At 46.5% G+C, this 23,380-nt stretch overlaps 1 protein-coding gene across 1 annotated transcript; it reads left to right on the plus strand.

Annotated features, from left to right (window-relative positions):
- The first annotated feature begins 208 nt into the window (after nucleotides 1-208).
- LOC122209692 (eukaryotic translation initiation factor 3 subunit C) lies at nucleotides 209-20,956 on the plus strand. The gene is made up of 21 exons (XM_042921792.1): nucleotides 209-300; nucleotides 436-574; nucleotides 2,108-2,173; nucleotides 2,276-2,465; nucleotides 2,863-2,988; nucleotides 3,175-3,229; nucleotides 3,358-3,467; nucleotides 3,871-3,998; nucleotides 10,991-11,150; nucleotides 11,274-11,377; nucleotides 11,822-11,963; nucleotides 12,158-12,283; nucleotides 12,418-12,511; nucleotides 13,236-13,426; nucleotides 13,639-13,863; nucleotides 17,356-17,719; nucleotides 19,923-20,082; nucleotides 20,177-20,242; nucleotides 20,332-20,419; nucleotides 20,535-20,697; nucleotides 20,785-20,956. The coding sequence occupies exons 2-21, from the start codon at nucleotides 474-476 to the stop codon at nucleotides 20,865-20,867; spliced, it is 2,742 nt and encodes a 913-aa protein (XP_042777726.1). The 5' UTR covers nucleotides 209-300; nucleotides 436-473; the 3' UTR covers nucleotides 20,868-20,956.
- Nucleotides 20,957-23,380: the final 2,424 nt, after the last annotated feature.

Here is a 23,380-nt window from a genome sequence, read left to right on the forward strand (position 1 = left end):
ACTTTAAAAAAGTAAACTCCCGGCCCTGAAATTCTGATTCCGCAGGAGGTGGCTGAGGATGTACCTGAGTAACAAAACGTGACGACATCGCGCAGTACGCTGTGAGACTCTTGAGGAACCGCCTTGCCTGCCAAGGTGACGTCAGGCCGGTCTCCGCCCCTGAGTGGCGCGAAGACCACTGGGAATTGTAGTCGCCGGTGTAGTTCAGCAGCATCTCCCGGAAGTGACGTAGCGTCCCGCCTTCCCTCTCTTTCCGTTTCCGCTGTGCCGGCTACGCAGTGTGACTCCCGAGTTGCGACGGTGTGTTTTTCTTGGGCCTTGTTCTTTGAGGAGGGGTCGCAGGTCGGGGTACTTGCGGGGACAGTGAGAGGTGGGGGTCGAGAGGTGACGACCCCAGTCCTTTCTTGTGGCCTGTGACTCCGGCTTTCCCCACAGGTCCCGCTGCGCCCGCCGCAGCCTCTCAGCCCGTCGCCATGTCGCGGTTTTTCACCACCGGTTCGGACAGCGAGTCCGAGTCCTCCCTGTCAGGGGAGGAGCTCGTCACCAAACCCGTCGGGGGCAACTACGGCAAACAGTGAGTGGGGGGACTGCGCGGGGGTGACCAGTCGGGGCGTGCGGCGTTCGGCAGGCTCCGCGCGGCCGCGTATGTGGGAGAGGTGGGGAGGGGAGGTGGGGGCGAGAGCGAGAGCGAGTTCTCGAGAGTTCGAGGAACCAGAGCAGTAGTGTTGGCGGGACAACCTTCATGCTTCGGGGTGCTGTGAATTGTGTACCACCCGCCGGGTACAAAGGATAGAGCCAGAGGTTTCCCACTGGCTGGGTCTGTTGCATCAGCTTCCTAGCTGGCTTATATGTCCACAGCTTCTGTGCCACCTCTCCTCTGCTCGGCATGGGACTCCAACAAAAGTCGTGGTTATTCTGACCGCTAAAAAACGCTGCTCGCAAAAAGAAATCCAGAATGCTCGTTTGGTATTTCAGAGCTGCTTGATGTGGCTCTGAAGCCCAGCCACCTGGCGTTGTGGGCTGGTTCACAAACATCTATTTAAACATCTATTATTTTCCTTTTTTTTCGGGGAGGGGGGTGTTCTCTTAAATACCCTTTCCCTATCTCTGCGAATTAAAATTCTTTGCATCAGTGGAACGTTGTTTCTCCAACTTCCTTCCCACACGTGTCACCTTCACGATTTTTATTTTTTTTATTTTTATTTATTTATTTTTTTTAACGTTTTATTTATTTTTGAGACAGCGAGAGACAGAGCATGAACAGGGGAGGGTCAGTGAGAGGGAGACACAGAATCTGAAACAGGCTCCAGGCTCTGAGCTGTCAGCCCAGAGCCCGACGCGGGGCTCGAACTCACGGACCGCGAGATCATGACCTGAGCCGAAGTCGGCCGCCCAACCGACTGAGCCACCCAGGCGCCCCACCTTCACGATTTTTATATCCCTGTGCGGTTTGAAAACACATATGTACCCATGTGTACCTACCTGCATGCGATTTTATATTATTGCCACAATCGGAAAACCAATATGACTTCTAACATAGAAAATGATTGGAAAGATTAATAAAATGGAAGGAAAAGAATGGAAGTGTGTTGCCAGCTGAATGCTGTCTGTGGTCTTATTAAAGAAAAGCGCTAGTAATGGAGATGTTAAAGCCATTAGGACTTTAACCTTGCCATTGGCCTCTCACATTCTGGGAACCATTGCTTTCTGTGATCTAATTCAAATACCAGCTTCTTAAAGCCATTTCCTTTCATTCTAGTTGTGGTACCTTTTGTGTGTGTGTGTGTGTGTGTGTGTGTGTGTGTGCTTAGTTAGTTGTGTCTTCATGTAATAAGTTTTCTGACGCTGTGAATAAGCACCTTTATTTTTGAGAGGATGGGGATGGTCATTTTTGTAGGTGCAACAGTGACAAAAGGGCATTCTTGAAGCAGGCTTCAATAACGGGGTTATAGATGATGAAGTTTTGAAGAGGAAGACTCAAGGATGAGTGTGGTATGATGGCTTGAATATTTCCATTTTTTCTGTCCCGTCTGAGAAGGGCACTAGAGATCACTTGAAAAGACTGGAGCCAGGAAGGGAAGTTAGTGATCTCTGTTGTTTCAAACAGGCCGTTGTTGCTCAGTGAGGATGAAGAAGATACCAAGAGAGTTGTCCGAAGTGCCAAGGACAAAAGGTGAGGCCAGGGGGAGGCCGGGTGCCGGGGAGTCTCTGCAGCAGTGGTGGCTTTTCTGGTGTCGGTGGGCATGTCCAGTGTGATTTTGGGCTCCCGATCTAGGTTTGAGGAGCTGACCAACCTCATCCGAACCATCCGTAATGCCATGAAGATCCGGGATGTTACCAAGTGCCTGGAAGAGTTTGAGCTCCTGGGGAAAGCATATGGGAAGGCTAAGAGCATCGTGGACAAGGAAGGTGTCCCCCGGTTCTACATCCGCATCCTGGCTGACCTGGAGGACTATCTTAATGAGGTGTGATTCCTGTGGGTAAGGGTGGATCCAGAGGGGATCGTGGTCCTAGGTCCTGCGCCTAACCCACTTCCAGGGATCCTGTCGCCTCTTGGTTGTTTGCTGTGTGTACGGTACTTCCTAGAACATAAGAAACGGGGGCATGAAGTGAGGAGAGGGACCTTTTTCGGCCAAGCATCTTAATCGTATTTGTTTTTATGTTGTTTATCTGTGGCTTCTTTTCTTTTGGTGGTAATACACAAAGGATCTGTTTTAAAAAAATAACAAATATGGTTGGTAAGTAGTACAGACGGTGTACAGATAGCAAAACTCATAGTGGTGTGCTGAAGCCTGGAGTTTAAGAAGATACCACTTAGTCACAGCCCCCTCTTCCCCCTTTCTGCCCTCTTCTTTCCTTTAGCTGTGGGAAGATAAGGAAGGGAAAAAGAAGATGAACAAGAACAATGCTAAGGCCCTGAGCACCCTGCGTCAGAAGATCCGAAAATACAACCGAGATTTTGAGTCCCATATTACAAATTATAAGCAGGTAGGGATGCTGGAGGCAGACCTTCTGCCCTGTGGGGACGGTGACTCCACGAGTGAGACAAAAGCGTTTGCAAACGGAAGATGTGACTAGAGGAGGAATCAGGTCACGACTGTCTGGGGTGAGGGGGTAGGCCAGGGTGGTGCTTGGCAGGCCTCGTGAATTATTCTCTCGTTTCCCTTTGTCAAGAACCCTGAACAGTCTGCAGATGAAGATGCTGAGAAGAATGAGGAGGATTCAGAAGGTGAGAGGGGACCCCCTTACTGCAGGCAGTTAGAGGCCCAGAGCTGGGGCTTCCCTCGGCCTGGCTTCTTCGCTGCCTTCAGCTTTGCTCTTGACCATCTGGCTCTCTCCTCGCACCTCTGCCACCAGCCTCTTCGGATGAGGATGAGGATGAGGATGGAGTCAGCGCTGCAGCTTTCCTGAAGAAGAAACCAGAAGCCCCTTCTGGAGACAGTCGCAAGTTCCTCAAAAAAATGGAGGTAAGAGCCAGGGTGAGACTACGAAGGGTGATTTGCCTCCTGTGGACCGTTCTTGGGTTTTTGGGGAGAAGACTCCCAGAACCCTAGGACTGGGAGGGGTGGGGTTAGTAGAGTCCGGTTTGGGAACAGGCTTCCCCTTGGATTAGAGCGCTGAGCGACCTGGGACAGAGAGAACAGAATAGATTCGGGGCCCAGCTCTGCCCCTGGGGAGCTGTGTGTCCCTGGAGCAAGCCAGCCCTTCGCTCTGGGCCTTGGCGGTCCAGTCCAGCTCCTAATATGCCGATTCACAAATGACCACTCGTGTTCTGCTCCTGAGAGAGTCTGGAACGTGTGTTAGCTGGCAGAGCGGGTTGGCCAGTCGGCCTCCTCATCATCTTCCTGCCGATTCTCTTGTTTCTGTAAGGATGAAGATGAGGACTCGGAAGATTCAGAGGATGATGAAGATTGGGACACGGGTTCCACATCTTCTGATTCAGACTCAGAAGAGGAAGAAGGAAAACAGACCGTGCTGGCCTCAAGATTCCTTAAGAAGTAAGAAAAGTAGTGGTGCTTCAGGCGACAGTGGGGAGGGTGGGAAAGCCTGGCGTCGTCTTGAAGGCTGTTGCTTTTTCCACGGAATCCTTGCGGGTTGTTCAGGCCAGCGGGGGGACCTCAGGGTCGAGTATGTTGGGTGGCTAAGGGCACAAAGCTAATGTGTCTCATAAGATTGAGGATGGGATTTGGAAGCCCCGGAGGCAAATGTTTTAACCGGGATATGACTCCCCGCGTGTGGACTGAATGTGAATCTCTTTCTGGCCCCAACCAGCCATGTGTGCGATACTGGACAAGCTCCTTAACCTTTCCAGGTTCTGTCATCTAAAATGAGGGTTACTTGACCCTGCCTCCAAGGGTAGCTAAAACGATGACATAGGGAAGTGGCTGAGCCCGGGGCCAGCACACGGCACTGCCACTCTGACCCCTCTCCCTGAGAACGTCGTAGCGTGTAAAATAGAGACCACAGCAAGTCTTCCTGAACTTGGCCGGGACCGTCTTGGAATGGGGAAGGAGTCTGGTTTGGATTCTGGTTCCAGCCCTTAGTCCTGTGGTAGCTGTCAACTTTGCTACGTCACTGAACCTCCATAGGCTCTGTTTCTTCCTCTGAGGTCAAGGTGAAGAGCTGCCCCTGTGCACCTGGCAGGGGTCCAGTGTGGAGCTCACTGGTAACAGTGTTGCTTTCCTATAGGAACTGTTGCTGTTCTTGGGATTTGCTCTGCTTTCAGAAGTTAGGGTTGTGTTGCTTTAGGAGGTAGTGAGTTCCCTGACACTATAGAGGACCAGGCACAGGCTAGTCTGGGAAGCATTTTTTATTCTGTGCTCCCCTTGACCGGTCAAGTCCAGTGAGCATGCGTATCTGATACGCGTTTACGCACAACACTTCTGACACCATACGTGTGGGGTTTTTTTTTCTTCACACCTTCCACTTTCTCCAACTGTCCGGACACCAGCGTGGTGTTCAATATGCAGTTCGGTTCTGAAACTACCCGGAGTTAACTGCAGACCCCACAAGACTGCCCCCATCTCGGACACCAGTGGCAAGTCCAAGTTTGGCTCCTGGACTTCTGACCAACCAGCTGTAAATTCGGAGTTTCCACAACCCCCTCCTCAGTTGAGAATTTGCTAGAACAGCCCAAAGAACTTGGGAAAGCACTTTACCTGCTATTGCCCATTTATTTTAGAGGGGACAACTCAGGAACAGCCGGTTGGAAGACATGCGTAGGGCAGAGTATGGGAGAGCAGGCACAGAGCCCCCGTTCCCTCTGGGTGCCCCTCGTTCCTGATACCTTGATACATTCACCAACCAGGGAGCTTTCTAGACTTCATCATTTAGGGATTTTGGTGGAGGTTTCATTACCTTAGCATGATGGATTAAGTCATTGATGTCAGTCTCTCCAGTCCTTCTTCCCATCTTAGTGGTCGTGGTGGGGCTGAACATTCCAAAACCCCCAATCATGCCGTCATCTTTCTGGCAACCAGCCCCCCTCCCTTTCCCTGGCAACCACTGATTTGCTTTCTATCCCTAGAAAAGTTTGCGTTTTCTAGACTTTTACATAAATGGAATCACAGTATGTTACTTGATTGGGAGGGATTTGGCTTCTTTCACTCAGAATAATTATTTTGAGATTAAATTCATTCTTTTACTTTTCACTTTTTTCCTACTTTTTAACCCATTTCTAGATTGTCTTTTTTTTTCTCAGTTTGTTTCTCTACTGGCTTGGGAGTTACATCCTATCCTTTTGGAAATTACCCTTGATACATATTTTTTTAATTTTTTTTTTTTAACGTTTATTTATTTTTGAGACAGAGAGAGACAAAGCATGAACGGGGGAGGGTCAGAGAGAGGGAGACACAGAATCTGAAACACGCTCCAGGCTCTGAGCTGTCAGCACAGAGCCCGATGCGGGGCTCGAACTCACGGACCACGAGATCATGACCTGAGCCGAAGTCGGCCGCTTAACCGACTGAGCCACCCAGGCGCCCCGATACATATTTTTTTAAACATGAAATTTTATTTTGTATACCTAGCCCAAAAAACACCTAAAATTAGATTTAGTTAAAATTCCAGTTGACAGAGGTCGGGTTAACCATAGAATCCTCAGAGGTCTTTGACGTTGAGTTTGACTTCATAATGTCAAAGAATAATCCAGAGACACTGTTTTACTTGTATCACAAGACCAATTAAAAAAGTTTTTTTTCCTTTTTTAATGTTTATTTTTATTTTTGAGAGAGAGAGAGCACGAGCATAGGAGGGGCAGAGTGAGAGGGAGACACAGAATCCAAAGCAGGCTCCAGGCTCTGAGCTGTCAGCACAGAGCCCGACGCAGGGCTCAAACCCACAAACTGAGATCGTGACCTAAGCCAAAGTCGGACGCTCAACCAGCTGGGCCACCCAGGCACCCCACACAAGACCAGATTTTAAGATTGACTTCCAACCAAGAAAAAGAAAAAGATTTAAATAATACAAAGGAACAAGGAGAAAGACAAAAACCACAGATGATATGGAACAGTAAATTCTGATTGCATGTATTTTCTCATTAACTAAGCCAACCAGCATTAGTGTTAGTTGTTAATGGGTTTTCTAGAAGCATGATAGTTTTTCCCTAATGTTTGCAGGATCCTTTTTCACCATCTCCATAGTAAGCCAGTCTATATACCCTTTTCCTCAGAATTTCTCAGCTTTTTTTTTTTTTTCAGTGTCTTAAGTTTATTTATTTTGAGAGAAAGAGCATGAGTGCGTGAGAGAGGGGGAGGGACAGAGAGAAAGGGAGAGCAGGCTTCATGCTCAGTGCTCCAGCTCACTCGGGGCTCTGTGTCACAACTGAGAGATCCTCACCTGAGCCGAAATCAGGAGTTGGACGCTTAACCGACTGAGCCACCCAGTTGCCCGTCAGCTTTTGTTTCTCTGATTAAAACAAGCATATAAAGGAATGGATTTAATCTCAAGAGTTTGTCTCTTTTTCATGAGATGTCGTCTCTTAATGTCTAGCAACATTAAGGCACCTGGATATTAGGTAGTGGCTTTGGGCAGAAAATATGAGGACAATCAAAGATATTATAAGAAACACAAGAGTCTGTGTTTTATAAAGAAGCAGCTCTGAATTTTTTTTTTAAGTTTGAGAGAGCGGGGGTGGGGGGGGGGGGGGCGGGGGCACGGAGAGAGAGAGAATTCAAGCAGACTCTGCACTTTCAGCACCAAGCCTGACGTGGGGCTCAAACCCATGAATCATGAGATCATGACCTGAGCCAAAATGACGCTTAATGGACTGAGCTACCCAGGCACCCCAGTTTAGTGAACTTTTTCTTTTTAATATTTATTTTAAGAGAGCATGTGCACTCTTTCATGTGTGAGTGGGGTAGGTGGAGAGAGAGAATCCCAAGCAGACTCCACACTTAGTGTGGAGCCCCATGCGGGGCTTGATCTTACGATCACAAGGTCATGATCTGAGCTGATACCAAGAGTCAGATGCTTAACCAACTGAGCCATCCAGGTGTCCCCCAGTATAGTGAACTTTTAAAATCAAATAGCTTTTTTCTTTTTTTTTCTTTTTTCCTCATGTGGCTTCTTTTCTTTTTCTATTATTTATTTTCTGAGAGCACGTGAGACGGGGAGGGGGTGGAGAGAGAGAGAGAAAGAATGAATCCCAAGCAGGCTCCATGCTTAGCATGGGGCCGGATACGGGACTCGATCGCTCAATCCTGGGATCATGACCTGAGCTAAAATCAAGAGTTGGACACTGAACTGACTGAATCACCCAGGTGCCCCACAAGTGGCTTTTTTCTTTCTTTCTTTCTTTCTTTCTTTCTTTCTTTCTTTCTTTCTTTTCTTTTCTTTTCTTTCTTTCTTTCCTTTTTTTTCATTATTTTTGAGAGAGAGACAGAGCATGAGTGGGGGAGGGGCAGAGAGAGAATCACAGACAGAGACACAGAATCCAAAGCAGGCTCCAGGCTCTGAGCTGTCAGCACAGAGCCTGATGTGGGACTCAACCCCACGAACTGTGAGATCATGACCTGAGCCAAAGTTGGGTGCTTAACCAACTGAGCCAACCAGATGCCCTCACTTTTCTCTTAATTGATTTATTTTTCAGGGTATTTGTCCAAGTACAATAAGATGTTATTGCACGTTTTTATTACAGTCTTGACTTTATTTATTGTATTTATTTAGGGTCATTCAGTTCTTAGCTAAGGAAATTAATATGAGGTTGGGGCTAAAATGTGTATTTAATTTGCTGTATGGGCCACGTTAGAGGTAAATGACAGATTATACAGTAATGTTTCTGAATTTATAATTGGGGTAGGAATTCTTAAGTACAGACTAATGAAATCTAATGTCTTAAATCCCTTCTGATAAATTGCCAAGTTACACTTTTTTTTTCTATTCATTCCACAAATATTTATTGACTGCCTGCCATGTTAGATGTATTGGTTCACAACAACCTTGGGAGTTCTGAGGGTGAAATCTGAAACCAGTCTCTGTACATGGAGGACAGGGAAAGACCAAGGAAAGAAGCAGATGATTCCAGGTTGGTATGTGGCAGGTTTAATAAGCAAAGGGACTCAAATACAAGACTTATCTTGGGAGGCTACGAGACTAGTGTTATCTCCGCACCTGCCTACCTGAATCATAAAAGTATAGATAGAGGTCTTAACGTGATAGTGTCACATATACAGTCCAGATGGTCTTAACACATCACTCACAAGGTTGCATTCTGGAAACGGCCCCCAAAGTGGGAATGGTGGGCAGAATGTACGTTGCAAGGACAGGGGAGAGGGTAAGGAGCCTCCTATTGCCTGTGTCCAGCTCAAGGGTTAACTGGCAGTCTTATCCCTTTGATGGCCTTCCAGCAGTGAGTTATCAAGATTTTTTTGAAATTTAGATAATACTTAATTGTCGAAAAGGTTAGCAGCGGAGAAAAAAGGCAAAAAAGATTAACATATCTTTAGTCTTGGGGCACCTGGGTGGCTCAGTCAGTTAAGTGTCCAACTTTGGCTCAGGTCATGATCTCGTGGTTTGTGAGTTCAAGCCCCGTATCAGGCTTTCTGCTCTCAGGACAGAGTCTGCTTCAGATCCTGTCTCTCTCTCTCAAAAATAATAAACATTAAAACAAACAAACACATCTTTAGTCTCTTGGCCGTGTGTTTAAGTAGAAGTGTATTTGGTGATGCTCTTTTGCAACAGTAGCTTGTCTCTGTTGGATGTATAACTGAGAGCGTAAGCATTAGTTTTCTGGTAATTTCTAACAACATGTGAATATACCAGAGTGTTATCTGTCATAGTAGAGAGGTCAAGCCAAGTTTTAGTCCTTCAGTTAGAATTTCGTAGGGTGAGAAGGGGTGCCTGGTTGGCTCAATTGGAGTGTGCCACTGTTGACCTCAGGGTTGTGAGTTTGAGCCCCATGTTGGGTATAGAGATTACTTAAAAATAAAATCTTAAAAAAGAAATTTTTTTTTTCATAGGGTAAGAGTTGTGTTTTTGAAGTATAAATCCCAACCCCCTCAGGGTTAGGAGTAAAACTTTAGGGTGAGAAAGATGAAGGTCTTTTGAAGTTTAAGCTGCATTGGTTTTTAAATAGCATTAGGTTTTTTGATCTTCTCAGAGCTTTAGAGTTGATATGACCAAGAGATTTCAGTTTAATGAGCATACTTTGTATGTTTGCAAAGTATTTTACCTATAAAGTGAGTTTTTATCATTAGTATGGCAGTAGTATGGAGAGAAAACGAACAAGCTGTTGTTAAGAGTTCTGGCATATGTCCTTTGGCAAGGGGAAAAGTTTAATCCAGCTGGCAAGTGTATAAACTATTTCTAAAATATATTCAGACCTTTTAAACAATTCAAATGAAATTTATTTTTATTTTTTATTAATTTTTTTAATGTTTATTTTTGAGAGAGGGAAAGTGGGGGAGGGGCAGAGAGAGGGGGACAGAGGATCCCAAGCAGGCTCTGCACTGACACCAGCAAGCCTGATACAGAGATGAAACTCACGAACCTCGAGATCATGATCTGAGCCGAAGTTGGACACTCAATCGACTAAGCCACCCAGGTGCCCCAAAATTTATTTTTAGATGTCTAAATGGCAGTTGATGGGGTGCCTGGATGGCTCAGTTGGTTGAAAATCCGACTGTTAATTTCAGCGCAGGTCACGATCCTAGGGTTGTAGGATCAAGCCCCGTATTGGCGTGGAGCCTGCTTAAGATTCTCTCTCTCCTTCTGCTCCTCTCCCCTGCTTGTGTGCCCTCTCTGTTGATAATTTGTCTTTTGAAACTGGAAAGATTTTTTTGTTAGTATCTATGTAAAGTTTGTGATAACTTCTCTCTGATTTGGGGTTTGTATTTCATTAGATAAGTATTAAAGCCTGGAGATGGTTTCAGACACCAAGTGGCTTAAGACCACTTTGGGGTAGCCACTGATCTTTTTCACTTTTGTGGGAGAATTTTGTTGTCTTACGCTATTGTTTTTTAAATTCAGAACTTAGGTTAATTGTCATAAGCAGGGAGCAGACAGTCTAGGAACAGCAGTTTTTTTACACTAAGTTCAAACTGATTAGTTGTTGGCTGGTGAAAAGATCAGTCTGGATAGAGCAACTAGTATTAAAAGCTACATAGCTTATCAATATAGGTTTTTCTGGAAAACCTGAGAGGTTAGCTATGGGACAACATGGCAGGCTGCTTTTGTGTCTCCTGCGGCTGGGTGGGCCCCTCTACCTCATTAGACCAGGCCACACTGTTTCCGCCATAAGAGTTTCTTAGTGGGTGTGATATGGTGACAGACCTTGGTAAGTAGCCTGTCAAGTTCACAAGCTTGATAGTCCTTGCTTTGGTTATGGTTATGGTTATGGTTATGGTTATGGTTATGGTTGACTCAAGCTCATTCTCACAGATTGTAACTTGAACCCAGGGCTGGATGGAGGGAAAGGGGAAGTTCATGGGAAGAAGCAGCCTCAGAGGTGGACTGGGACTGGTCTTTCACCTTCTCCCATGTCTCCTGGCAGGGCCCCTACCACCGAGGAGGACAAGAAGGCGGCCGAGAAGAAACGAGAGGACAAAGCCAAGAAGAAGCACGATAGGAAATCTAAGCGCCTGGATGAGGAGGAGGAGGACAATGACGGCGGAGAGTGGGAAAGGGTCCGGGGGGGTGTGCCCCTTGTTAAGGTGAGGACAGTAGTATCAAGATGAATTGGGAAATGGTTTGGTAGAGCATACAGCTGTCTCCCTGCCCCACTCAGGGCTTGGGAGAAAAGTTAGGGCAAGAATGATGGGACATGTGTTGCCTAGGAGAAACCAAAAATGTTTGCCAAGGGAACTGAGATCACCCATGCTGTTGTCATCAAGAAGCTGAATGAGATCCTACAGGCACGAGGCAAGAAGGGAACTGATCGGTAAGATTCACGGGCCTGGACTGGGAATGCTCTTTTTCTTTAAGACACAGGTAGAGATTAGTGGGGAAATAGTGCTGTTTTGGGAAGATCTATATGTGGCTATAGTTGAAGGAATGGTATACGTGGAACTTACCGGTCCATTTTCTGCTATTGACTCTCTCTTTGATCTTAAACCAATCACTTAACCTTTTGGGATTGTTTGCTCATCTGTAAAACAGAAATGATGCTCTCTTTAGTTATTTGGTGCCTAAAGAGGATGGCAGATTGTTAGTGTTATTGCTGCTTCTGTTTGGAATTTATAAAGGAGAAGCAAGGACGCGGGTGGTGAGGCTAGGGTGTTAGTGGGAATGACACTGCCTTGCTTGTTGGCAGAGGGCACATTGCGTGACAGGAGGAGGGTTTTGATTTGTCTCCGATGCCTCACCCACCTGTGCTCCCCTCCAGTGCAGCCCAGATTGAGCTGCTACAGCTGCTCGTTCAGATTGCATCTGAAAACAACCTGGGAGAGGGTGTCATAGTCAAGATCAAGTTCAATATCATCGCCTCTCTTTATGACTACAACCCAAACCTGGCCACGTACATGAAGGTGAGGGCAATGAAGAACCATCCCAGAACTGGGCTGGTGGGTTGGGGGTGTGGGGTGCCTAGTGTCTTAAAACTCGAGGGCTGTGGAAGCAGTCTTGGTAGTTGAAGGCCCTGTGGATTCCTGGTGAAGGAGTTCTTGGGAGGCCTCCGTTTCTTCCACCTTCACACCTCTGACTGCCATCTGATCTCTTGCAGCCTGAGATGTGGCAGAAGTGCCTAGACTGCATCAATGAGCTCATGGACATCCTGTTTGCAAACCCCAACATCTTTGTTGGAGAGAACATTCTGGAAGAGAGTGAGAACCTGCACAATGTTGACCAGGTAAAGAGAGAAATTGGAGGCTAATTGGAGGTGTATGTTTTTTCCTTGGGAAGGCTCAGTGGAGACAGGAGGGTTGAAGTCTGGCACTGAGATCTGGGCTAATTTATTTGCTCCTCCCCTACCTTCCTTTTCAGCCACTGCGTGTCCGTGGCTGTATCCTAACCCTGGTGGAACGAATGGATGAAGAATTTACCAAAATAATGCAAAATACTGATCCTCACTCCCAAGGTGAGCCTGGGCAAGTGTGGGCATCAGTTAGAGGAAAGGTGCAGGGAATGAAACAAAGCATTATATTAGAGTGTCTGGGGAGCCAGCCCTTACTTAGCCCAGCATTCACACACACGACCTGGGAAGATGCTAGGCCCCACCCCCATCACTTCTGATTCAGTAGATCTGGGGAAGGGGCTCCAAATTTTGCATTTCTTACATGTTCCCAGGTGATGCTGCTGTCTGGGGACTACACTTTGAAAATCCTTGAGGTCTGGCCTCAGTCCACTTTGCTTAGCTTGGATCCAGAGGCATTTGGGTTGGGGGAAATACAGGACACTTACTCCGTGAAATTGGAGTGTGCCCACCTGTCCCCTGGGTCAGGCGTGTAGTGATGAACAAGTCAGCCAGAGGCCTTTCAGGCGCATGGAGCTTACGATTTGGTGCTGGAGAAAGGAGAAAGCCATTTCAGTAAGTAAATAAATGAGACAGTTCTAGATCATGGCTGGAGAAGGCGACAGAAAGCAGGGGCCGTTGGCATGGGGAGAGGTTCGTCGGAAGAGCACACCCGACGGGAATGGAAAGCGACTTCGGTGTGTCCAGGGAGGGGATGGTGTTTTCAGGGCACCGTGAGGAGACTTTGCTGATGGGCGCAGAAACCACATGGAGCTAACTGGGTTGGTCGGGGACGCACGATGAGGAGAGGCGGGTGCCCGGCTGAGATGAGGGACGCCCTCCTTTCCAGAGTACGTGGAGCACCTGAAGGATGAGGCGCAGGTGTGTGCCATCATTGAGCGCGTGCAGCGCTACCTGGAGGAGAAGGGCACCACTGAGGAGATCTGTCGCATCTATCTGAGGCGCATCCTCCACACCTACTACAAGTTTGACTACAAGGCCCATCAGCGGCAGCTTACCCCCCCTGAGGGCTCCTCGAAGGTGAGTCTTAGCAGCCAAGTCACAGCGGGAGGGAAGTGCCTGTCAGGACTTCGTGGCAGATCTGTTCCCTGGGAATTCTCTGGGGTGGAGCAGGGAGGGAGACTTGGAGGGACTAGACGGAGGCTGGACGGCGTCTCACCTTTGATCGCGGAGGCCTGAGCCATTGTCTCTACGGTACTTTCCTTTCAACGACATCCCCCCCCTCCCCCCAGTCTGAGCAAGACCAGGCAGAAAACGAGGGCGAGGACTCCGCTGTGCTGATGGAGAGGCTGTGCAAGTACATCTATGCCAAGGACCGCACAGACCGTATCCGCACGTGCGCCATCCTCTGCCACATCTACCACCACGCCCTGCACTCCCGCTGGTACCAGGCCCGCGACCTCATGCTCATGAGCCACCTACAGGACAACATTCAGCATGCGGACCCGCCAGTACAGGTAGGATGGGAAAGAGGCGCTCTGGCCCCGGTGGCAAAGGGAAGACCAGGCCAGGCCCCTGTCTGGAGGCAGAATGGCTCGGCCAGGTTAGTCACCTCTCTGGCCGGTGCAGACGTGAGCGGGCGCTTGGTCCTTCCCAGATGCCAGCATTCTCTGATCCCCCTGCACGTTAGCATATTATTTCCTGTTCTGACACCACTGGAGTCCTCTGGGATGGAGCTTTGGGTTCAGCTAACATTTTTCATCCCTACTGCGTGTCTAGTTCAGAGCATTAGGAGAGCTCTTGTTTTAATAGGAGGAGAACGGTAGCAAGTTGTTCAACTAAGGAAAGACGGGACCCGGATGCAGGGTGATGTGTTAGGACCTCTACGCGTGTGGCAGCAGTGGGGGACATTTTCACATAGGAGTGCAGTGTCATCTAGGTGCAGATCTGTAAGTGTGTATTTGAAACAGTGAAGCAGTATTGACGTGGTGAATCCATGGTGAACCCGAGCGGTGGCGGTTTTTAAACAGCGCTTCCATTTGTTCTCTTTTATTCCAGTGTATGAATTTATCACAAGTTCTTGATGTGTCTTCTTCTTGGTAGATGCCTCGTCTGTTTCCAGCATGGGGCTGTTATAAAGAAGCTGTCATGAGCATTTATAAGCCTTTGTGTGGTTGTATGTTTTCTCCTGGGTAAATGGTAAATGTATGTTTTCTCCTGGGTAAACAGTAGAACTGCTGTGTGCTAGTTTAGGTCTGCGTCCAGTCATAAGAAACCTAAAAGTGCCGACGCCACTTTACACTCCTGCCATAATGTGTGGATATTATAGTTCTTGTCGATATTTGGCATTTTCAGTCTTAATATAAGCCACGTTGGTCGTTATGTGGTAGTATCTCATTATGGCACTGATTTGTATCTCCCTCATAACCTGAAGTTGAGTACTTTTTCACGTTTATTGATTCTTTGTCTTTTTTTTTTTTTTTAAACTTTTGTTTATGTTTGAGAGAGAGTGTGCACGCGCACATGCAAGAAGGGGTTGGGGACAGAGAGAGAGGGAGACAGAGGATCCAGAGTAGGCTCTGCTCTGACAGCACAGAACCCGAAGCAGGAGTCCGTTCAAACCATGAGATCCATGACCTGAGCCAAAGTCGGACGCTTAACCGACTGAGCCACCCTGGTGCCCCTCTTTATGTCTCTTCTTTCGTGAAATGTCTGGTCACCTCTCCCCTGTCCTCCATTTTGAAGATTGGATTGTTCCATTTTTTTATTATTGGATACCAATCCTTTGTCATATAAATGTTTTCCAAATATTTTGTTCCTGTCTGTGGTCTGCCTGTTCGTTTTTAACACCATGTCTTGTGGTGTAGTCTAATTTATCAGGGTTTTTTTAGTGCTTATTACTTTCGGGATCCTATCTAATGAAATCTTTGCAGTTCATGAAGATACTTGTTTTTTTTTAAGTTCTTAAAAGTCTTAGCTTTCACGTTTAGATCTATGATTTTGATACATGGTATGAAGTTAGTATATTTTTGTTTTGTTTCCTTCATTCATCTCTGTCCTTAGGCCAGTCCCACACTGTCTTGATTCCTCTGCCCGTAGAGTAAGTCTCCCAAGTCAGGTGGTAGGAGTCTTCCCACTTTGTTCTTTTTTAAGATGCTTTGAGTATTCTGTGACCTTTGCATTTCCACATAAATCTTCAAATTCTCTTGTCAATTTCCACAAAAATGCCTGTTGGAATTTTATGGAATCTGTAAATGAATTTTGAGAGGACTGACATCTTAACAACATTGAACCTTTGGATCTAAACACTTTATCTTTTTGTTTTATTTGTTTCTGCAGTGTTCTGTGGATTTCACTGTAGATGCATTACACATCTTCTAAGAAATTATTCCTGAATGTTACGAGTTTCAATGCTGTGTAAATGGACTTGTTTTTTATCTCAGTTTCTAATTGCTAATTAACTACTTGTGTATAAAAAAAACGATTCATTTTTGTATTTTGGCCTTGAATGCATCTGTTGGGCTAAATTCACTTATTTGGTTTAGCATTCAATAGATAATCCTTAAGATTTTCTGCTAAAGCACTCACGTCACGTACACGTAGACAGTTTTATTACTATGTCAGTCTTTAGGACTTTCCTTTTTTATTTCTTGCCATGTTGTGGTAACTCAAATTTCCAGTACTTAGTGCTGAGTAGAAGTACTGAGAGCAAGCACCTTGTCTTGCCCCCCAGCCTTAGGGGAGCAGTCGGCATTTTACCACTGAGTGTGATGCTAGCAGTAGCATTTTTGTAGGTACATTTTCTCAGATTGAGGAAGTTCTTTTCTGATTCTAGCTGACCCAAGAATTTTTGTCCTAAATAGATGTTGAATTTTGTCCAGAGCTTTTTCTGCATCTGCTGAAATGATGCAATGATTTCTCCTTTATTGTGTTCATAGGGTGAGTAACCATGGTTTTAGATTTTTGTATCAGCTTTTCGTTCCAGAGATACATCCCCGTTGATCAAGGTATATTATGTCATTCATCTATTGCTGCATTTTGTTTGCTAATATTTTTTCAGGCTCTTTGCATCTGTGTTCATGACTGATACTGACCTGTATACTTCTGTTGTTATAATAAAGAGTTTATCTGCCCCCACCCCCAGAAATCTGCACCACCTGAAATCTTCCCGTCTTAATTAGTGGCAAGTCCATACTTTCAGTTGCCTAGGCCAGAAGCCTCGGAGTCGTTAATTCTTATTTTTCTCTCATGTGCCACATCTCATTCCCCAGCCGTTCCTGTTCAGAGTCCATACCTGACCACTCATTACTTCCATCGCTCCCCTCTGGCCTGAGCCACTGTCATCTTCCTGGTGTGTGTTTCTGCTCTTACTTCCCTTCCCTTCCCTACAGCAGCCAGGGTTAACCTCGTTAAGTCAGATTATACCACCTGTTTTCTCAGAACCTTCCCATGGTTTCCCATCTCAACATCCTTAACGTGGCTTCCAGGGCCGTGTGCTTGCCTCTCCAATTTATGCTCACATCTTTACTGGCTTGGGCTGAATCACACTCCTTGTTCCTTGAGTGCACCTGGCACAGTTCTTCCATAAAGCCTTTGCATTGACTTTTCCTTTTTTTCTAGAATACTCTTCTCCCACATATCTGCATGACTTTTTCTATCAGGTTTCTATTTAAACTTTACCTTCAAAATGAGGCCTTCCCTGGTTATCCTATGGAAAAATTGTGAGTTCCTACCACCACCGCCACCACCCAGACTCCCTTCTTAACTCTTCTGTTTAATTTTTCTCCTTGGCATGAGTCACTGTCTGCATGCTGTGGTTATTTTGTCCTCCATACCCTTATCCCTAGAACGTAAGCTCCGCGGAAGGATAGCGACTCGCGTGTTTTGCTCCCTGTCCCGGCCCACAGCCCGGTGCCCGGCACCAGTGGGTGCTCGGTGTAGATTTCTGGAGCAGATGAACAGCTTGCCTCATGGTCGTCACTTCTGAGTGCATTGCCCTTTGTCCCCAGATCCTGTACAACCGCACCATGGTGCAGCTGGGCATATGTGCTTTCCGCCAAGGCCTGACCAAGGACGCTCACAACGCCCTGCTGGACATTCAGTCGAGCGGCCGGGCCAAGGAGCTTCTGGGCCAGGGTCTGCTGCTGCGCAGCCTGCAGGAGCGCAACCAGGAGCAGGAGAAGGTGGAGCGGCGCCGGCAGGTGCCCTTCCACCTGCACATCAACCTGGAGCTGCTGGAGTGCGTGTATCTGGTGTCCGCCATGCTCCTGGAGATCCCTTACATGGCTGCCCACGAGAGTGATGCTCGCCGGCGCATGATCAGCAAGCAGTTCCATCACCAGCTGCGCGTGGGCGAGCGGCAGCCCTTGCTGGGTGAGTGTGGGGCTCTCCGGTGCCGCAGACTCCCCTCATCGGGCCCTCGCTTCCCCTTTATTCGGAGGATTACGAGAAGCTGAAGGGAATAACTTTCACCCGAGATGATTCTGTCTGATGGGATGATCTCTCCACGTGTAACCTAGAAGTGTTCCTTTTACTCAGTAGTCTCTGCAGTCTCTTGCTCTGGGATATGGTGTCGTAGCTTACAGATTAAGCTCCTTACTTCCTGTCATTCTTCTCTTCAGTCGATGTTTCCCAGCATTATCTTTTTTTTTTTTTTTTTTTTTTTTTTTTTAAGTAGGCTCCACGCCCAGCGTGGAGCCAGTGTGGGGCTTGAATTCATGACCCTCAGATCAAGACCTGAGCTGAGGTCGAGTTGGTCTCTTAACCATCTGAGCCACCCAAGCACCCCCTCAGCATTATCTACCTACCAAATTTATGATGTTCTACACCCCCAGTACCTTCCAGAGTTCTTCATTGTCTATGGAATAAAGTCCAGCCTCCTTAACTAAGTTAAACTCTTCATGACCTGACTCCAATGATAGTTTTTATTTAACACAAACTTACATAGTACCTTTTTTGTGGCTGGCACTGTTTTAAGTGTTTTCCAAATAACGATACTGTTTTATAAATAATACATTTAATTGTCGTTAGTAATAACCGTGTGATATGGGTACCATTATTAACTTCTTGTTTCCTGAGGCATGGGGGTTAAGTGACTTAACCCAAGTCTTGGTTGGTTAACCAAGTTAACCCAAGGTTAACACAGCTGATATGTGTCTCTCTAATCTTTCTTTTTTTCTCATTTTTCCTTTTGTGCACATTGTTTTCTACCAACCCAACTAGACCTTTGGCATTTGAAAATCTAACATTGGCTCCTTTGATCACTTGAAGGTCTGATCGATCAGTCCAGGGGTTGAATGGGATGTGATTTCACTGGGAAAGGAATGGTGCCCTTCTGGTGGGGTTGGTGCCTGAAGGACTTGGTGAGGGACCAAGCTTACTGTCCACAGCCACATCCCCTCAGTTCTGTCCTCTACTGGTTGTGTTAACTGCTGGTGCCCCTTTTACAAATTTTGTCTGCCTTGTGTAGTGAAACTTTGTTTTCTTTTAATTGGAAAATTTATAGTGAAAGTCTGTTTCCAGCATCACTTACGGCTCTCTGGTTCACTACAGTCCCTGCCTCTCTATTACTGTCTAAAACCAAAAGGCAGTTTCTGTCTCTGTTCTGCACTACTGTTCGTTTTATGTAGAGAAATACTCCTTTGAACCTCTAACTTTGTCTCTTTTAAATTTTTTTTTTTTTTTTTTAACGTTTATTTATCTTTGAGACAGAGAGAGACAGAGCATGAACGGGGGAGGAGCAGAGAGAGACGGAGACACAGAATCGGAAGCAGGCTCCAGGCTCTGGGCCATTAGCCCAGAGCCCGACGCGGGGGTCGAACTCACGGACCGTGAGATCGTGACCTGAGCTGAAGTCGGACGCTTAACCGACTGAGCCACCCAGGCGCCCCTAACTTTGCCTCTTTTAAAAGTCACAGAGTAGAAGCTGACCAGAAGTGTGTTCTCTTAGTCTTATTCATACATTTCTCTTTGGGGCTGATCTGTTATACCTTTGAGCTTGCTGTCTGTTCCAGGTTCTGCCATGTTCGTGTTTCTTTATACCTACCATCCATTTCCAGTCTTAAGAGTTTTTGCACTTGCCTGTCAACTCGGAATTCCTGTGACTCTTGTTAGCCACGTTTTCTCTTCCTGGCTTGTCTTTAAGGAAAAATTAGCTGAACAGCGTGATATACAGATCTATTCAAAATCATGAAGGTAGTATAAGAAGGAATGAAGTTTGGTAACTGTTTTTCCAGCTGAGATATTAGAAATTGTTTTAGGTCAAGAAACCTCCTAAGAACCTGATGAAAGCTGGGGACCTTTCCCTGGGAAGATGTACATGAGGATAGGCGCAACAATTTGCCAACATTTTCAAGGCGCTCACCAGTCCCGATGCGTGTCATAAACTGATTTAGTCCAAATAAACGTATTCTGATGTTAAGTGATTTCTGCAATCACATGGCTATTTAATGGGGAGCTGGGAGAGTCCCAGTCTGGTTGTTTGCTCTCTCGTCCAGTGTTCCTCCTTGAATAGTGCCCAAGGTGGGAGCTATGTTGCCAAGCTTCCCTAAGCCCTGCCTTATTCCCAACCTTTCAGGTCCCCCTGAGTCAATGAGGGAACATGTGGTGGCTGCCTCCAAAGCTATGAAGATGGGCGACTGGAAGACCTGCCACAGTTTCATCATCAATGAAAAGATGAATGGCAAAGTGTGGGACCTTTTCCCTGAGGCTGACAAAGTCCGAACCATGCTGGTTAGGTGAGCGGAAAGGAAGGCCATGGTGGGTGGGGAAGACAAGACTGGTTGGTCTCCTTCAGTGGAGATGTTCCCCCTTTCTCCCTTCTCCCCACAGGAAGATCCAGGAAGAGTCACTGCGGACCTACCTCTTCACCTACAGCAGTGTCTATGACTCCATTAGGTAGGATGGGCCCCGAGGACGTACAGGGGGCCCAGCTTCGTAGTCAAAGCTCCTAATTGCTCCCTGCTTCCTGCCTTGCTTCTCCACAGCATGGAGACCCTGTCTGACATGTTTGAACTGGACCTGCCCACCGTGCACTCCATCATCAGCAAGATGATCATTAACGAGGAGTTGATGGTAAGGGCCAGGGTGATACATGGGCAGGCAGGTGGAGTCATGGGGAGTTCCAGTGGAGATCTCCAGTCAGCTTAGAGACCTGTGTCGCGTCCGTTCTCTCTCTCCCTCCCATCAGGCCTCCCTGGACCAGCCGACGCAGACCGTGGTGATGCATCGCACCGAGCCCACCGCCCAACAGAACCTGGCTCTGCAGCTGGCTGAGAAGCTGGGCAGCCTGGTGGAAAATAATGAGCGGGTGTTTGACCATAAGCAGGGGACCTACGGTGGCTATTTCCGAGGTAAGTGGTTCTGTTTCTCTGCTCTCCCAGGGTGCTGGCCCCCTTCCTGCCTCTTCAGTGTCATTCACCTCCTCCCCCGTCCTGCAGACCAGAAGGACGGCTACCGCAAAAACGAGGGCTACATGCGCCGAGGTGGCTACCGCCAGCAGCAGTCTCAGACAGCCTACTGATCACTTCCTCTGTTCCTGTGGCCTCACCCATTCAACCCCGAAGTCCTCAACCACACTCTGACTTATTAAAGTTCTGTTTTGAGTTGTTACGGTTCCTGTTGTCTGCATGTCGCCACAGAGGTGGGTCAGACATGTTCATTTGCTAATTGTATTTCTGCGCCTTCCGCCACATGATAGGCACGAGGCTCAGGATGCAGAGGTGACTTGTGCATGTCGCTGACTTCAGAGCTTGCTGCTCTTTGACATTCGACAGAAAGTTCTAATAACATGTGAGAAGTTGCTTTTTTTTTAACGTTTGTTTATTTTTGAGAGCGAGAGAGAGCACGAGCGGGAGGGGCAGAGAGAGGGAGACACAGAATTCGAAGGAGGCTCCAGGCTCTGAGCTGTCAGCACAGAGCCCGACGCGGGGCTCAAACTCATGAGCTGTGAGATCATGACCTGAGCCAAAGTAAGATGCTTAACCGACTGAGCCACCCAGGCACCCCCATTGTATTTTTCTCTTCCTGTTTTGGCCTAAGGGTGCCCCTGTCATCTGTAGTAGTGGCACCAGCAGTTAAAACTTCCAAAGAACCCTGCCTTTCTGACTGAGATTAAATTGCCTGCTAAAAATTCATGAGACTTTAGCAGAATCTAGTCTCACAACATAATAAAAAATGTTCTGGATACAATCTAGAATTATTCATCATATGGCCAGTTTTCAAGGGAAAAGGCTATTGACAGATGCCAACTGATAACAGAACCTGTAAAGCACCTACTGTAACATTATTGCATGAAACAAACTTTCAGTGAACGAAAAGGTAGATCTTCATATATCATCAATAAAATACAAGCAAATGAAATCCAACAGCTTATTACAAGGATTCTGCACCATGACCAAATGCATTTATTGCAGAAATGCAAGAAGGGTGATTCAACATCAGGAAATCTGTGTAGAGGGGCCTGGGTGGCTCAGTCTATTGAGCGTACAACTTTGGCTCAGGTTATGATCTCACGGTTCGTGGGTTTGAGGCCCCGCATCAGGCTCTGTGCTGACAACTCAGAGCCTGGGCCTGCTTAGGATTCTGTCTCCCGCTTTCTGCCTCTCCCCCACTCGTGTGAGCGCGCGTGCGGGCTCTCTCTCAAAAATAAACATTAAGTTTTAAAAAACGTGTAATATACCACATTAATAGAACAAAGGAAAAATTCGTCAGCTCAATTGATGCAGAAAAGGCATTTGACAAAACCAAGTGCCCTCTCATGATAAAATACTGGAAAAGTAGGAACAAAAGGAACTTCCTTGATAGTGATAAGGGCATTTGTGAAAACCTGACGGCTAACATGCTTAGTGATAAAAAACAAAGTACCCCCCCCCCAAGATCAGGAAAAAGACAAGGAAGTTCTCTTTCAACATAGTACTAAAAGTTTGAGCCAAAGTAGTTGGACAAGAAAAAGAAATAAAAGGCATCCAGTCTTGAAAGGCAGAAAGAAATAAAATCTCTATTCACAGACATGATCCTGTATATAGAAAAACCCAAAGACTCCATACGAGAGCTACTAGGACATTCAGCCAAATTACGGAGTACAGATTGTTCATGCATCATCGGACACTATCAGGATGAAAGGCAGTCCACAAAGTGGGAGAAGATATTTGCAAATCCTGCTTGATAAAGAGTTAATACCTAGAATTTATGAAGAACTAAAACCCAACAACAAAACTTGATTTTAGAATGGTCAAAGGAACTTGAAGATATTTTCCCAGAGATACCCAAATGACCAACAGGCACATGAAACATTAACCATTAAGGTAGTGCACATCGAAACCACAGTGAGGTACCACTTAACACCCATTAGCATGGCTATTATGAAATAGAAAATAAATGTTGATGAGGATGTGGGGAGATTGAAATTCTTGTACATTGCTGGTAGGAGTGTAAAATGGTGTGGCTGCTGTGGATAACTTGGTGGTTCCTCCAAAAGCTAAACAGAATTAGCATGTCACCCATCGGTTCCATTTGTTACATACCCAGAAGAACTGAAAACAGGAACTTAACACAGGACAGAAGGTACCACGTGGAGAATGTAGTCAGTGGTATCGTAAGAGTGTTGTGTGGTGACAGATGTAGCTACGCGTGTGAGTACAGCATAACTGTGTTGAGTTGTGGAATCGCTGTGTTGTACATCTGAAACGAACATAGCATTGTATGTCAACTACACTTCAATAATAAAAAGAGAACAGGGACTTAAGCTGATACCTGTACACCAGTGTTCATTGCAGCCTTGTTCACAGGAGCCAAAAGATGGAAGCAACCCAAGTGTCCATCAGCAGAGAAATGGATAGACAAACTGATGTATACATGAAATGCAATACTGGTCAGCCTTAAAAAGGAATAAGGTTCTGATACATTCTACAACATGGATAGAACATGGTAAATGAGCCAGACAAAGGAGCGTATACATTGAATGATTCTACTTCTATGAGGCATCTAGAATGGGCAAGTTCACAGAGGCGGAAAGTGGAATGGAGATTACCAGAG

The sequence above is a fragment of the Panthera leo genome, chromosome E3 (assembly GCF_018350215.1).
Source record: "Panthera leo isolate Ple1 chromosome E3, P.leo_Ple1_pat1.1, whole genome shotgun sequence".
In the NCBI taxonomy this organism is placed as follows: domain Eukaryota; kingdom Metazoa; phylum Chordata; class Mammalia; order Carnivora; family Felidae; genus Panthera; species Panthera leo.